Source organism: Hyaena hyaena, unplaced genomic scaffold (genome assembly GCF_003009895.1).
Source record: "Hyaena hyaena isolate Hyena2069 unplaced genomic scaffold, ASM300989v1 scaffold_392, whole genome shotgun sequence".
In the NCBI taxonomy this organism is placed as follows: domain Eukaryota; kingdom Metazoa; phylum Chordata; class Mammalia; order Carnivora; family Hyaenidae; genus Hyaena; species Hyaena hyaena.
Window position 1 is genome coordinate 1,030,336 of NW_024081017.1, and position 13,952 is coordinate 1,044,287.

The 13,952-nt window shown below is 57.2% G+C and overlaps 2 protein-coding genes and 1 non-coding gene across 9 annotated transcripts in view; 1 reads left to right on the top strand and 2 right to left on the bottom strand.

The window, feature by feature from the left end:
• The window catches only part of DNM2 (dynamin 2), an 81,865-nt gene extending 73,490 nt beyond the window's left edge, over nucleotides 1-8,375 (top strand). For 4 of the 7 annotated variants that reach the window (XM_039250944.1, XM_039250939.1, XM_039250943.1 and 1 more), the window contains 5 exons: nucleotides 917-1,028; nucleotides 1,532-1,696; nucleotides 4,551-4,783; nucleotides 5,783-6,025; nucleotides 6,595-7,064. In XM_039250944.1, the coding sequence (XP_039106875.1) occupies nucleotides 917-1,028; nucleotides 1,532-1,696; nucleotides 4,551-4,783; nucleotides 5,783-6,025; nucleotides 6,595-6,664 (823 nt within the window). In that variant the 3' untranslated portion in view covers nucleotides 6,665-7,064. Of the gene's footprint in view, nucleotides 1-916; nucleotides 1,029-1,531; nucleotides 1,697-4,550; nucleotides 4,784-5,782; nucleotides 6,026-6,594; nucleotides 7,065-7,988 lie in introns of those variants that run through there. The other 3 variants (XM_039250942.1, XM_039250940.1, XM_039250945.1) reach the window with 2 other exon arrangements.
• Nucleotides 2,604-2,688, bottom strand: TRNAK-UUU. Its single transcript has one exon. It is a non-coding gene; the product is annotated as a tRNA-Lys (tRNA).
• On the bottom strand, nucleotides 8,114-11,264 carry TMED1 (transmembrane p24 trafficking protein 1). The gene is made up of 4 exons (XM_039250946.1): nucleotides 10,829-11,264; nucleotides 10,053-10,150; nucleotides 9,727-9,910; nucleotides 8,114-9,129 (listed from the first exon to the last, which is right to left on the bottom strand). Exons 1-4 carry the CDS (start codon nucleotides 11,009-11,011, stop codon nucleotides 8,911-8,913), a joined length of 684 nt encoding a protein of 227 aa, XP_039106877.1. The 5' UTR covers nucleotides 11,012-11,264; the 3' UTR covers nucleotides 8,114-8,910.
• Nucleotides 11,265-13,952: the final 2,688 nt, after the last annotated feature.

Here is a 13,952-nt window from a genome sequence, read left to right on the forward strand (position 1 = left end):
CGGATCTCAAACACAAAAGCTTTGGGCCAGCTTGGCCGCCCCCACCCTGTGGGACGGGACAGCGCGTGTGGCACAGGTCGTAGCCCGCACAGCACCGTCCATGAACGCTGGTTAGTGTCCGTCCGTTTCTCCGCCAACCTTGTGGCTCTTGCACCTTTCTTCTGCTCACAGACCCACATTTGCCCTGGGAGTCCCCATCCCCCACGTCCCTCCCTCCCCACCAGCCCGCACCCCCCCGGAATCAGGGCACATTCTACACCTTCACCATCAAATGCAGTAGCCACTGGCCCAAATTTAGCTATTTAAATGTAAGCTGACTGAAATAAAATGACGTTGAGAGTCCCTTCCTTCGTCACCCTGGCCCCGTGGCTGGTGCTCACAGAACCACCGTAGCCCTTTGCCACCACGCCTGACAACACGGGTTGAGAACGATTCTGCCATCACAGAATGTTCCGTTGGACACCTTTGCTGTAGCCTCCCCGGAAACACCGGGGTGGGAGCTCCCCCAGGCAGGGGCGTTGTGGGACACCTGCCCGCTTCTGAGGGGGGTCTCAGGCAGCCTTTGCCCGCCCCCCCGCCAACCGGAGGGCACGGGAGAGGGCCAGTTCCCAGGCAAAGGAGAGGAGTCGACCGAACCCACAATAACAAACCCCCTCGGATGCCGCTAGATGCAGACGTCACTGAGCACGTGTGCTGCGCTCGGCAGGGTTTTAGAGGCTGTAGGCACTACCTGGGGGCCCCCATCTGCCCGACCAGGTAGAGGTGCCCCTGCCATCCCGGGGCTGCAGCTGTGAGCGCCTGGGTCAGGTGTGAGTCCCCGCCAGTCAGTCCCCAGGGCCCCCGCTACAGCTCTGCCCCCTGCTCGGCCCACGGGCAGGGTCAAACCACGGCCTCTCCCTCCTCCCTTTTGCTGCAGGAACGTCTACAAGGACCTGCGGCAGATCGAGCTGGCCTGCGACTCCCAGGAGGACGTGGACAGCTGGAAGGCCTCGTTCCTCCGGGCTGGGGTCTACCCCGAGAAGGACCAGGTGAGGAGCCGCCCTGCCCAGCGGGCACGCCGCGGGCCGTGCGGGCCCAGCCTGGGAGAGGAGGGGGTCTGGCGGCTCACCGGGTGGGTCATTTCCAGACACGTAGCCCATACTGTCACGAGCAAACAGAGGAGGAAAGGGGAGAGGGTTTTGTGGTCAGAGTCCAGAAGGTTCTCCAGGTAAAGCCAAGACAGGGATATACATGGCCTGGGATCCCGTCTGCTTTGTCCCCTCTCCCCTCTCCTCTCCTTGAGGTGGAGTGAACGTGGCCGCCCTCGGCCCCCAAATTAACATGGTCCAGTCCCCAGGTGAGGGGTCCAACCGCCTTGGGCCATGGTCACCCCAGGTGCAGGCAGCTCAGGCCAGGGGCAGGCACGGCCATCAGGGACATGCCCAGAAAGCCGGCTGTGGGCCGGACAGGCAAGCAGTTCGCAGAGAAGAGGGGCTCCCCACGCTCCCCCAGGCCACCGTCCCCCCTCACCGCCTGCCCTCTCTACCCGCAGGCAGAAAACGAGGACGGGGTCCAGGAGAACACCTTCTCCATGGACCCGCAGCTGGAGCGCCAGGTGGAGACCATTCGCAACCTGGTGGACTCGTACGTGGCCATCATCAACAAGTCCATCCGCGACCTCATGCCAAAGACCATCATGCACCTCATGATCAACAACGTGAGTGCCTGCCCCCGCTCCGTCCCGTGGGGAGGGGCCCGGGCCGCCAAAGCCCGGTTGGCCCTAACATTTGCATAACATTTAAAATTAGAGTCATGACCTTCTAAACATCAGAGCCTCTCAGGAAATCAAAAGGTGCGGGCCACATGGGGCTCACTCACTCCCTTTTCGTTGGGTAATTGAAGTGAAGGACACATGTATACACTTTCTCTAAGTTTTCTCGGCCTTATAATGACCCTAGGAGAAGAACTGCGATGTGTCCATGTTCTAGACAGGAAAGGGGGGCCCGGCAAGGTCAAGGAGGCTGCCCTGAGTCACTGAGAAGAGTGGGTGGTGGCGTTAAAACCCAGTCAGAGCCTGTCCCCAACGGTGGCCTCCTGCTGGCCTGTGGCCCAGCCCATCTTCACTCAAGGGCAAAGGACATTGCCTACCCCAGGCTCCCCACACTCGGGCTTTAGGCCTCTCTTTGGTGAAACGCACTTGTACTAATGTCTCCCGCTCTCGGTTGCAGGGAGGGTGCAGGGGGCTCATGTATCAGGCCTTCGGCTCAGCCAGGCACTCAGGAAGCTTTGTACACCAGCTTTGGCTTATGTTGTGCCTGTGAAAGCTTGAAATGCCACAGGGTCTAAAGCAAAACTCCCAAGTCCTTTCTTTTTCACTGTGTTCTTCGTGGTCTCCTTGTTAAGCTTCATGGGGGTGCCAGTGGGCTCCTCACGAATAGATGGATTTAGGATATAGATGCTTCTGCAGCTGTGAAATTTATTTATTTATTTATTTTTATTTATTTCTAGGAGAGAGAGAGAGAGAGAGAGAGAGAGAGAGACAGCGTGAGCAGGGAAGGGTCAGAGAGAGAGGGAGTCACAGACTCTGAAACAGGCTCCAGGCTCTGAGCTGGCAGTCAGCACAGAGCCCGACGCGGGGCTCGAACCCACGAACCGCGAGATCATGACCTGAGCAAAAGTCAGACGCTTAACCGACTAAGCCACCCGGGCGACCCTGCAGCTGTGAAAATTTCATGTGTGCTCCGACCCAAAAGTTCCCCCTTGCAGAAGCTCTCCCTGCGGACACATTTGCCCGCATACAAATTGAGCATATATGTGCTGATTTTAGCGTTGTTTTTGTAGTGGCTGAAAATTAGAAATATCTATCCACTTAATAGAATCCAGCTAATAAATAACCATTCTATAAGAAGGAAGGGAGGGAGGAAGGGAAGTAAGGAAAAAGAAAAAAGAAGAGGAAGTCCAGGTTGATAATAGCTCATTTATAACACAGAAAAAGAAAACTATGGAGCATAACAGAATATACAGGAAGAATCCATTTGTATAAAAGGGGAGGGGAAATAAACTCTCGAGCCTGGTCATTTTGGCAGATGTTGACAGTTCATTTGGGAAAATTCAACATCCATTCTTAAAAAGCCAATGTAGGAGTCTCCTGTTAGGAATCCGTGTTTCCATCTCAAAGTCACTTTTTTTCTTTCTTTTTTTTTAGTGTTTATTTTTGAGAGGGGGAGGGGCAGAGAGAGAGGGAGACACAGAATCCAAGCAGGCTCCAGGCTCCGAGCTGTCAGCACGGAGCCCAACGTGGGGCTCAATCTCACAAACTGGGAGATCGAGACCTGAGCCAAAGTCGGATGCTTAACCAACTGAGCCACCTAGGTGCCCCTCCAAAGCCACCCTTGACCTTGTTTTTTTTTTTTTCAATGTTTTATTTATTTCTAGGAGAGAGAGAGACAGCGTGAGCAGGCGAGGGTCAGAGAGAGAGGGAGTCACAGACTGAAACAGGCTCCAGGCTCTGAGCTGGCAGTCAGCACAGAGCCCAACACGGGGCTCAAACCCACAAACTATGAGATCGTGACCTGAGCTGAACTTGGACACTTAACTGACTGAGCCACTCAGGCGCCCCAGTGTTTATTTTTTGAGAGAGAGTGAGCATGAGAAGGGAGGGGCAGAGATAGAGGGAGACACAGAATCTGAAGCAGGCTCCAGGCTCCGAGCTGTCAGCACAGAGCCCAACACAGGGTTCAAACTCACGGACCGTGAGATCACGACCTGAGCTGAAGTCAGCCACTCAACCGATTGGCCACCCAGGCATCCCCAGAGCCACTTGTGACCTTAATGGGGAAACTCGGGAAAATTCCCTTGAAAATCAAGAACAAGTTGGCCATCTCCACTTGTGTTTAAAGCTTTCTTATAGAGCTACTAACCAATGTAGTCAGATTAGAAAAATCGCATAGAGGTGTGAACACTGAAAAAGAATAGGGAAGCCCATCCCTCCCTAATTGTAGAAGGTCACGTACACGTGAACACACCAAGAAATGCTGAAAAACTCCTGTATCCTGTAGGAGATTTTGGAAGGAACAAAGTATAAAATGAATAGACACTAGTACTGTTTATTTTTTTCATTTTAGAACAAGCATGTGCTAGTCGGGGAGGGACAAAGGCAGAGAGGGAGGGAGGGAATCAATCTTAAGCAGGCTGCATGCTCAGGAAGAAGACCCTGGCATCATGACATGAGCTGAAATCAAGAGTCGGATGCTCAACTGCTTGAGCCACCCAGGCGCCCCTTTTAAACACTTTTTTTTCTTTAAGAGAGGAAACTAGTAGTCAAAAGCCAGTTCTCAGGTAACCGAAGGGAGGAAGATGACCATACAAGAGGCAGGGTTCTTGGGCTAATTCTAATCACCAGCATCTGGGGAGATGGGTCCGAAGAGCACTTGAAGGTGCCCCCGGGCAGACCCCTGGGTAGAAAGCCTGCCCGCGGTTTCAACCTCTTCCACGTCCTGCAGTGGAGCGAGAGGCTGGACGGCCTGCGGGTGTGGTCGCAAGTCCTGACTCCCCCCGCCCATTGCCCCCAGACCAAGGCCTTCATCCACCACGAGCTGCTGGCCTACCTGTACTCGTCGGCAGACCAGAGCAGCCTCATGGAGGAGTCGGCCGACCAGGCCCAGAGGCGGGACGACATGCTCCGCATGTACCACGCGCTCAAGGAGGCCCTCAACATCATCGGGGACATCAGCACCAGCACCGTGTCCACGCCCGTGCCCCCGCCCGTCGATGACACCTGGATCCAGAGCTCCAGCAGCCACAGGTCCGCAAGGCCCGGTCCCTACAGTCTGCAGAGGACGCGGCGGCTCCCACGTGGCCCATTAGGGCACAGCCCGAGGGGTGGACGGGGTGGAGGGGCCCCCAGGGCAGGCCACAGTGGGAGCCGCTACCCTGCCAGGGCCTCACGCAACAGACAGAAGGGTAGGGTTAAAGGCCCATGTGTGGCCTGGTGCCTCCCACGGGCTAAGCCCAAAGCGGCCCGGGCCGTGGCAGCCATGGGGTCATCGTCCTGGAGCCCAGAGCAGAGGCGAGAGTGGCGGGTTGGGGGCGATCTCTGGGGGCCTTAACCAGCACGACCCTTCCCCCTCAGCCGCCCCAGAGCTGTTGGATGGAAATGAGACGCTGGCATGGGCAGCACACACCATCGGACAGGGCCACCAGACCAGTGCCGGGGCGGGTGTTGGGAGGGGAGAGGGCCTGTCAGGGAAATCTAGAAGGTGCCAGCCCTACTGAGACCTCAGGGAGCCATGGAGCTACTCAGGGAGAGGGTACCCAGCCTGGGGGATAGGGTTGCTTAGGCCCTGGGGACAGCCTGTGGGGGCCACCCAGGGCAGGGGCTTGTAGGCCCTGCAACCTCTGGCAGCATTTGGAGTTGATTGGGAGTCAGGGCTGGACTCTGGAAGGATCTGCGGCTAATGAGGGTGGATCGGGGGAGGTAGAGCAGCCGGGAGGCCCAAGCAGGGCTGGTGGGAGGGAAACAGCCAAGGGAGGGAGGTCAAAGGGAAGCAGGAGGCCCCGGTGGCCGGCCGAGCTGGGGTGCAGGTGGGCCCTGGCTCAAGTTCAAGGTGAGGGCACAGCCATTGCTAAGCAGGTGGCGGCAGAGTGGATGGAGGGAACAGCTACTCCCCTACCTGCGTGTCCCCGGGTGGGAGCTGGTGCCTGCCTGTGTCACCTGTGTCACTCCCGGGCCTCCAGGCCCCCACTGGCCAGGCTGGTGCACCCCACCCCCGCCTCCAGCTCACACGTTCTCCTTCCTCCGCAGCCCCACTCCACAGCGCCGACCCATCTCCAGCGCGCATCCCCCAGGCCGGCCCCCGGCAGTGAGAGGCCCAACCCCGGGGCCCCCCCTGATTCCCATGCCAGCCGCCTCCTTCGCCGCACCCCCCATCCCGTCCAGGCCTGGACCCCAGGGCGTGTTTGCCAACAATGACCCCTTCTCAGCCCCGCCTCAGATCCCATCTCGGCCAGCTCGGATTCCGCCAAGCATCCCCCCTGGAGTGCCCAGGTAAGGCCGGACCCCCCTCACTGCCTGCCACCAGGGCCACCAGCCTGCACCCTGGGGCCTCTCCAGCCCTAAGCTCTCCTTGCGCCTCGCCGAGGAATGGAGCTGGTGTGAAAACTAAGGCCCATAGAGACCGAGTCACTTGCCCAGAAGTCACTGAGTGGCAGAGAGTCAGGGTGACCCCAGGGCTCCCAGGCCTGTCCTTTGCCTGAGCGGGTGCCCCACCATGCAGGGTGGGACTCCACGCGGGCCCCCGTCTCCTGGTTTTGACCTTGGTTTTCTTTCTTGAGGACATACTCGGGGCTGTTGCACACCCCTGCCCTGCCCTCCCCCACCCTGCAGGCCAGGCTCTGTCCTCCTCACTTCTCCCACGAGGGACCCAAGGCCCAGGGTGGGTGGGGACTCACACAGTCACACCACAAACTCCCTCCTGGCTCTCTAGCATCCCTGAGAGCATCCGGCGCCCTGGGCAGGGGATGGGGGGGTGGCCGGGCTCCTCTCCCTCATCCAATTTATGGCCTCACTGCCATCTCCCCCCTTCCCCTCCCCATCTGTCTTTATTCTCTTTGCAGCAGAAGACCCCCTGCTGCGCCCAGCCGGCCCACCATTATCCGCCCAGCCGAGCCATCCCTGCTCGACTAGGCTGCGGCTGCAGGGGGGTGGGGGGCGTTCTCAGGGGGGGTCTTCGCACACCCGCGGTGCAGGAGTTCCGGTGGCCTGGGCCCCTCCGCTGTCCCTGGCGCCGTCATCCACGTGCCAGGACCTGGCTCCCTGCGGGCAGCCCCTGACTCTTCCCTAACCTTGGCCCCCATCCCCGGATGCACACAGCACTGAAGGGGCCCCGGAGCCCCGGGGCAGAGGGGGAGCTGGGGCGGTGCACTTTGGGGGATGGACCTCAGAGTAGCAGAGGAGGGAACACACTCTGGGCGCCATCTCAGTGAGGCTTCAGGCTGGGGTGGGGGGCTTGCCCAGGGCTTCTCCAGCCAGGAAAGCCTGAGGAGACCGGGCCTTCTGGAAACACAGGCACCCAGAGAGCCTGTAACCCGCAGCCCTTCCTGGGGCCCAAGGAGCATGTCCGTTTCTCAGCAGCGAAGCTGGGGACAGCCGCCCCAGCCCAGCAGGCCCCAGGCTGCCCGCCCCGCCTCAGTTGTAAATATTCCTTCCTCGGCCTTCTTAACCACAGGGCCCCGCCTCGGCTGCCTGAGGTGCCTTTGCCAGGTCCGGAAGCCTCAGCCCTGCCGGCCTCGCTCTTTCCTCCCTGGGTCCCCCCCTTCCTCCTAGGACCCCGGGGAGGCTTGGGCTCAGGGCTGAGTGAGTGGGGAGGCTTTGAGGGGCTCCCGGCTCCCACCCAGGCCTCCCCGACGGGGTGGGTCCCCAGGTGGCCCATCACTGAGCAGACCTCGCTCGCTCCTCGCTCGGTTTGACCACTGTAAGTGCCTGCACTCTGTATCCTATTAATAAACTAAAATAAAGGGAAGAAGCTTCTAGCGGCTGCTGCGTGGGCCTTTTGTGTTGTCAGGCTGAGGATGTGGACTGCTCACCTTCCCCCAGCCCGGGGAAGGCCTCCCACCACGGGCTCTCATACCTCCCTCAGGGGGCTCTGCTCTTGACCAGAGTTCACTTCTTCCAGAGACAACCATGCTCTTGAGGGAAGATCTTCTGCTTCCTAACACCTCAGGAGCAGGGGCAGATGTTCCCCTCTTCCCCCCCACCCCATCACGTACTAACACAGGGGCCTGGCTGCAGCCCCCTGACGTACCGCTGGTGTGGGGACCGGGACGCACGCCTAGGGTGGGCATCAGATCACTAAGGAGAGAGGGGATTCCGGCCCTCCACCCCGAACCGCAGTGGGGAGGGCCCCCTCCCCACTGCCACGGCCCTAAGGACTCCCCCGCAGGCCCCAGGCCTTCCGGCCCAGCCCGGGTCACAGTTAAACTTTGCTTTCTGATTTTTCTCTTGTGCCCAGGAGACCACCTCCATCGGCTCCCGCCCGACCTTTCTTCTTCTGAACTTCGTGGGAGACCCCTCCCGCCTGCCTGGTTTGCCCCCTGGGGGCCGGGTCGGTCCCTGAGCCCCAATCACCAGGCTCTGTGATTTTCTGACCATAATTTATTGACTCCAGTGCCCAGGCCAGACCACCCTGTGTTCCGTGAGGCGCCTGCGCAAGGTTTGGCTGGGCCACCACCGCCCCCCACCCCCGGCTCTGCCCCGGGGCCCCCGCACAGGGAAGCAGGGGCGGGTGGTCTCGCAGTCCCTGCTCCTAGAGTTCTGTGACCGGACCTCACAGCGAGCCCCCCCTGCACTACGCTGAGGGGCTGGGCTCCTTCTCTCAATAAAGTGACTGTCCTGGCAAGAGCACTGTGTCTCCTTCCCGCCCCCCCCCAGCAGCAGCAACAGGCCTCCGGGGGGGTGACAGGGAGACCAGGGGCCCCACACACAGAAAGCCCCGTCCCAGCAGCACCTGGCTCAGGCTGCTGGGGAAGGGAAGGGAGTCTGCTTCCTGGGCCCCACCCCCACACCTAGGGCCAGTGCAGGCTGGAAGACTCAGGCTAAGGCACACACATTCACAGCAGGGGACGCACAGACCGGCCACGCCATCCAGGCACTGCATTCAAATGCCACGGTGCCCCCGTCCATGCACAGTGTCCTGGAGAGCAGGTGCCACCACTGAGCTGCCCCTCCCGGAGGGCCCGGGGCTGTCAGCCAAGCCAACAAGCGTTTCTTCCTGCCTGCCCCGCCCCCCCACTCGAAGGGAGAAGACATTGAGGGCCATACCTCCGGCCCCGACTGTACAGCCTCCCCTCCCGTAGGGGACACTCAGGTGGGGAAGGGACCCCCAAATCTCACACACATGTGCCCTGCCCTTCTCCCCATTCCTCCTTCCGGGGCTACGTAGGCACAGGGCGCTTGTCCTGGAAGAAGCGCTTGAGCGTGCAGACCTGCAGCACGGCCACCAGCAGCAGCACGGCCATGTTCACAGCAGACCAGAAGTTGACCCGTTCCAGGTTGCCTTCCTGCAGGTTGCGGTCACGTGCCTCAAAGGCCCGCAGGAGCGTCAGCATCTGGATGCTGCGCTCCAACCGTGTCTTCATGGTCTCGATGGATTCCTGTGGGGCAGAGATGGGGGCAGTGTCAGGCTTCCGCTTTTCGGGGAGCAGAGACCAATAAAACTAGGGGCCATGGGGTGAGCTGAGAGCCTGGACTGTGGCCAGGCTGCCTGGAGTCTAAATCTGCTCTCTCTATTGAGTGGCTGTGTGACCTTGAACAAGTTAATGAATCTCTCTGGGCCTCCGTTTCCTCAGAATTGCTCTGAGAGTTACATACCTACATCAGTGTAAAAAAACGTACTGAGTAGTAGTCAACAGCACAGTTGCCAAAGCCAGACTGCCTGTGGTCAAATATTGGCTTTGCCAGTTGCTAGTTGTGTGGCCTTAGCCGTCCCTGTGCCTCAGTTAAACGAGGCATTAAGAACACACTACCTACTTCATATGGAGATTTCATGAGATTATTTAAGCCCCTGAAATTCCTACACCTTAGAAACGTGCTATATTTTAACTGTGAGTTGCTACAAACATAATTAAGGTGGGGGCACCAGGGAGGCTGGGTCAGGCGAATGCGGACCCCAGCCACGGTGGAAGAACAGGGGAGCATGGTTGTCCAAAGCCACAGATCTGGCGAGTGGCCCCAGTTCACCCTGGGCGCACCTTGATGTCCTCCATCTTGACATCCAGCATTTCCTCGGGCTCCACGGCCTCTGCCCAGCCTTCAACCTCCTCGTCGTCCTGCAGGCTGTCAAAAATGAGTTCGAAGAACACCAGCTTCTCTGAGATGGTGCTGAAGGAGTTGTCAAAGCACAGCTTGTAGTCCCCGGCCTCCGTGGGCTCCACCCTGGAAGAAAGACACACAGACACACATGACCCTGAGTGGCCCACCAGCCGGACACTGAGAGGCAGGGAAGGTGGTAACCTGAGGCCACTGCAGAGGGGCAGGGCTGAAACCGAACCCAGGCTGACAGTGGGGCTGAACTCACGTGTGCACCCCATCTGCCTTGCGGGACTCGCTGACCAGCAGCACGCCCTGAGGGCTCTCCAGGGTGAAATCCACGTCCAGTCCAGCACCTCCAATCACCTGGGAGGAGAGGTAAGAGAAGTTGGAGGGCTGGGGTAGGCCAAGGGCAGCTGCCAGGGAAAGCCAGACATACATACAGATCATCAGAGGCCCACCAGAGCGCAGACGTCTACACTTGCAACCTGCTCCTGCCTCACCTGTCCCTGTGACCGCGCCCCTGGCTTTGGCTCTGTCTTCATTGATATGACAGCTTTGGTTTGGCTCTTTGATCTAGTCTCTCCCCCGTCGTAAGTCCTTGATCGACGTTTACCTGGCCACACCCCAATGAGGGTAACGGGGCCCTGCTTTCCTTAACCCAACCCCAGAGAAATCCTCATGTTCACCAAGCCCTTTCTTCTGGCGCATCTTGGTCACACCCACCGACTCCGGCGGTCGCACAACTCTCGGCCACGCCCATTCGGGAGGTTCCCGCCCCGTGAAAGGCTCCCAGTTATAACTCATGCCCCGCCCCTTCTGGGCGTCTCACTCTAACCCCGCCTCCTGCTATTATTCCCACCCGCTCCGCTCCTACGCGCGGTCTCCATCAGCTCCCGCTCGCTCTCCCTGGCTCCGCCCCCGCGCTCTTACGCACGGGCTCCTCCCCCTCCCTCTAATGCATGCCTCGCTTCAGCTGCCTGGCCACGCCCACTCGCCCAGGCTCCTCTCTTTTGCTGGCTTCCCCAGCCCGCGACCCTCTACCTGGTATTCGGTCTCGAGGCTTGCGTTGGCCGGTGCAGACTGATAGAAACACTGTTTCCTCCCCGCAGGCAGCAGGAACGTGAACTCGCCGTCCTGGATCGGCGGTGGCCCTGCCCCTCCCACCCCCACCGGCGGCAGTAGTAGCCACAGTGCCAAGGCTAGGGCCGCTCCGGCCGCCATCATCCGGGTCACCCTCCAGTCTGCTATGAGGTCGCGGTTCCTTTAAGGGCTAGCCCTGCCCCCTCTGCTACTCGGCGGAGCTCATTGGCAGCCGCTTCGTGAAACCAGCAGGGAGGAAGACGAAGGGCCCCCTGAGAGCTTAGCTGCCCGAAGGGGTGCCTGATGTGATAGCAACACTCGATCTTCGGGAGGATTTTTTTTTTCGGAGGGGCCTCCGGTTGTAATCTCAACCGATGATGGGGAGGGGGGATGACAAAAATAAGTACTATGGTGCATCTTTCTCAGGCAAAAGTTAAGACAACTAAGTCGGAGGCGCGTCGCGACCTTCTAAGGCCCCCTCCCTGCGGTTTTCCCAGAGTAAACTGCGCGCTACGACCGTTTAGCGGTGCTGTCTGCGTGGAATGGATCCGTAGGGCTCACGTATAAACTAGTTGAACTGGGGGCGCGAAGGAGACCTTTTAGTGTTGGTGTGGGCTCCGTGTCGCCGGTGCGGCCTGACCCTTTATTCCTTAGATCTGTCGCTTTGTCAGTTTCCTCGTCTGTGGTGGGTGTGATGGAGCGACCACCCCCTACGGCGGCTGTCGGAGTTGAGATGAAGCCTTGCGCGAACGTTCCGTTTCTCCTTGCGTAGAGTCAGTACGGGGGCCCAGCCCCTGCACACCAAGGGTCTCAAACTCGGGGGGCCGGCAGGTAAACAGAGTAATCGAAGTGGCCCAGGGCACGAAAGACGATGGCCAGATTGCGTAAGAGTCAGAGAAGAGAATGTGGGGCTGGGAGCCACGAAAGCTAGTTCCAACCACCCCCGACCCTTGGCTTGAAGAAAGCGCCCTGCTGGGCCTCAGTATCCTCATCCGTGAAATGGGGGGGGGGGGGTGATAGTCGTGCTGCCTCCCTGGGCTGTTGTGAAGATTAAATGAGAGAAGGCTTGTTTAGCGCTTAGCACGTTATGGGCCCTTGGTAAATACTACGTTATTTTCCAGGCTTCTTGCCCACCGTGTAACCCCTTCTCCCTGTCTGGCTTAGAGTGTTTGGAGGCGATGTCCCTCTGGGAAGCCGCCAGATGACCAAAGACGTCAGTGTAGAAACGGACACTGATTGGTGATTCTGTCTAGTTAAAAAAAAGAAAATGTTCAGATGGAAATTTTGAGGCTTTAAAGACAGGCTTTGGAGTGGTTGGCATTTGGTGACACTTACTCTTCAAATACAGCTGGTGGCCGTCCTCACCTGCTCTTGGAGAAGTTGGGGAAGTAACGCCACGTTGTTATGTCAAAGTTCATGGACAGTCATTATTAGTCCCCCAATTTTCTGTCATGCAGACTCGCTGCTCGGACATTTTGAAGTAGTTGTGGAGAATGGGTGATTGTTTTGTTTTTAAGTTTATTTATTTTGAGAGAGAGGATGGGGAGGGGCAGGGAGGGAGAGAGAGAATCTTGAGCAGGCTCCGTGCGGTCAGCACAGAGCCCGATGGGAGGCTCAGTCCCACGTGAGCCAGAATCAGGAGTCAGACGCTCAACTGACTGAGCCACCCAGGCAATCCTAAAATTAATGATTTTAGAGTGAATACTTCTACACATTTATTACATTCACAGTGTTGTGTAGCTGTCACTCTACTTTCAAAACATTTTCATCAGCCCCAAAATAAACCCTGTACCCATTAAACCTGTACCGCATTCCCCTCCCCCCTTGTGGCAATTTCCAACGTGCCTCTATGAATTTGCCAATTCTGGATGTTTCATATAAGTGAAATATCTGACCATTTATGTCTGGCTTCTTTCACTTAGCATAATGGAGTTTCATCCTCCTAGCATGAATGAGTATTTATTTCATTGTAATGGCTGAGTAATAATCCGTTGCATAGATCTACCACATTTATCCGTTCAGCCATTGATGGGCATTGGGGTTGCCCCATCTTTTGGACATTGTGAATAGTGCTGCTATGAACGTGTGTATGTGTATTTGTTTGAGAATCTATTTTCAGTTTTATACACCTAGGAGTGGAATTGCTGGCCATAGGATAACTCTATGTTTAACTTTTTCTTTTCTTTTCTTTTCTTTCTTTCTTTCTTTCTTTCTTTCTTTCTTTTCTTTTCTTTTCTTTTCCTTTCTTCTTTCTTTCCTTCCTTCCTTCCTTCCTTCTTTCCTTCCTTCCTTCCTTCCTTCTTTCCTTCCTTCCTTCCTTCCTTCCTTCCTTCCTTCCTTCCTTCCTTCCTTCCTTCCTTTTTTCTTTTCTAAGCAGAGCCTGAGACAAGGATTCAGGCACAGATGCTTCCATTCTTTTTAAATGTTTATTTATTCTTTGAAAGAGAGAGCAGGAGTGGGGGAGGGGCAGAGAGAGGGAGACAGAATCCCAAGCAGGCTCCAGGCTCTAACCTGTCAACACAGAGCCTGATGCAGGACTCGAACCCGCAAACTGCGAGATCATGACCTGAACCAAAGTTGATCATTTAACCAACTGAGCCATCCAGGTGCCCCTCTATGTTGAGCTTTTTGAGGAACTCCCAGACTGTTTTCCACAGTGGTTGCTCCATTTTATATTCCCACCAACCATGTATGAAGGCTCCAATTTCTCCACACCTTCAGCAACACTTGTTATTTTCTGTTTTATTTTCTTTTTTTAATGTGTTTTTTTTTTTTTTAATTTCTGAGAGAGAGAGCATGAGGAGGGGAGGGTCAGAGAGAGGGAGACACAGAATCTGAAACAGCCTCCAGGCTCTGAACTAGCTGTCAGCACAGAGCCCAACGTGGGGCTTGAACCCACGAACCGTGAGATCATGACCTGAGCCGAAGTCGGACGCTTAACCAACTGAGCCACCCAGGCACCCCTTCTCCAATCTTTTCTGAGCACTTCTGCCCTGGGCATGGGCATTGCTTTCTAAATCCCTTGGGATATGTGGGTGCTTCTCTTTTTTTTTTTTTTTTTTAATGTTTTATTTATTTCTAGGAG

Bases quoted from the DNA above. Each gene is read 5' to 3' on its own strand.
- TMED1 (XM_039250946.1), bottom strand. From the start codon at position 11,011: ATGATGGCGGCCGGAGCGGCCCTAGCCTTGGCACTGTGGCTACTACTG. The intron at 10,151-10,828 runs GTAGAGGGTCGC...CTCTCCTCCCAG, and splicing joins GCCTCGAGACCGAATACCAG to GTGATTGGAGGTGCTGGACT. The intron at 9,911-10,052 runs GTGAGTTCAGCC...TCTTTCTTCCAG, and splicing joins AAGGCAGATGGGGTGCACAC to GGTGGAGCCCACGGAGGCCG.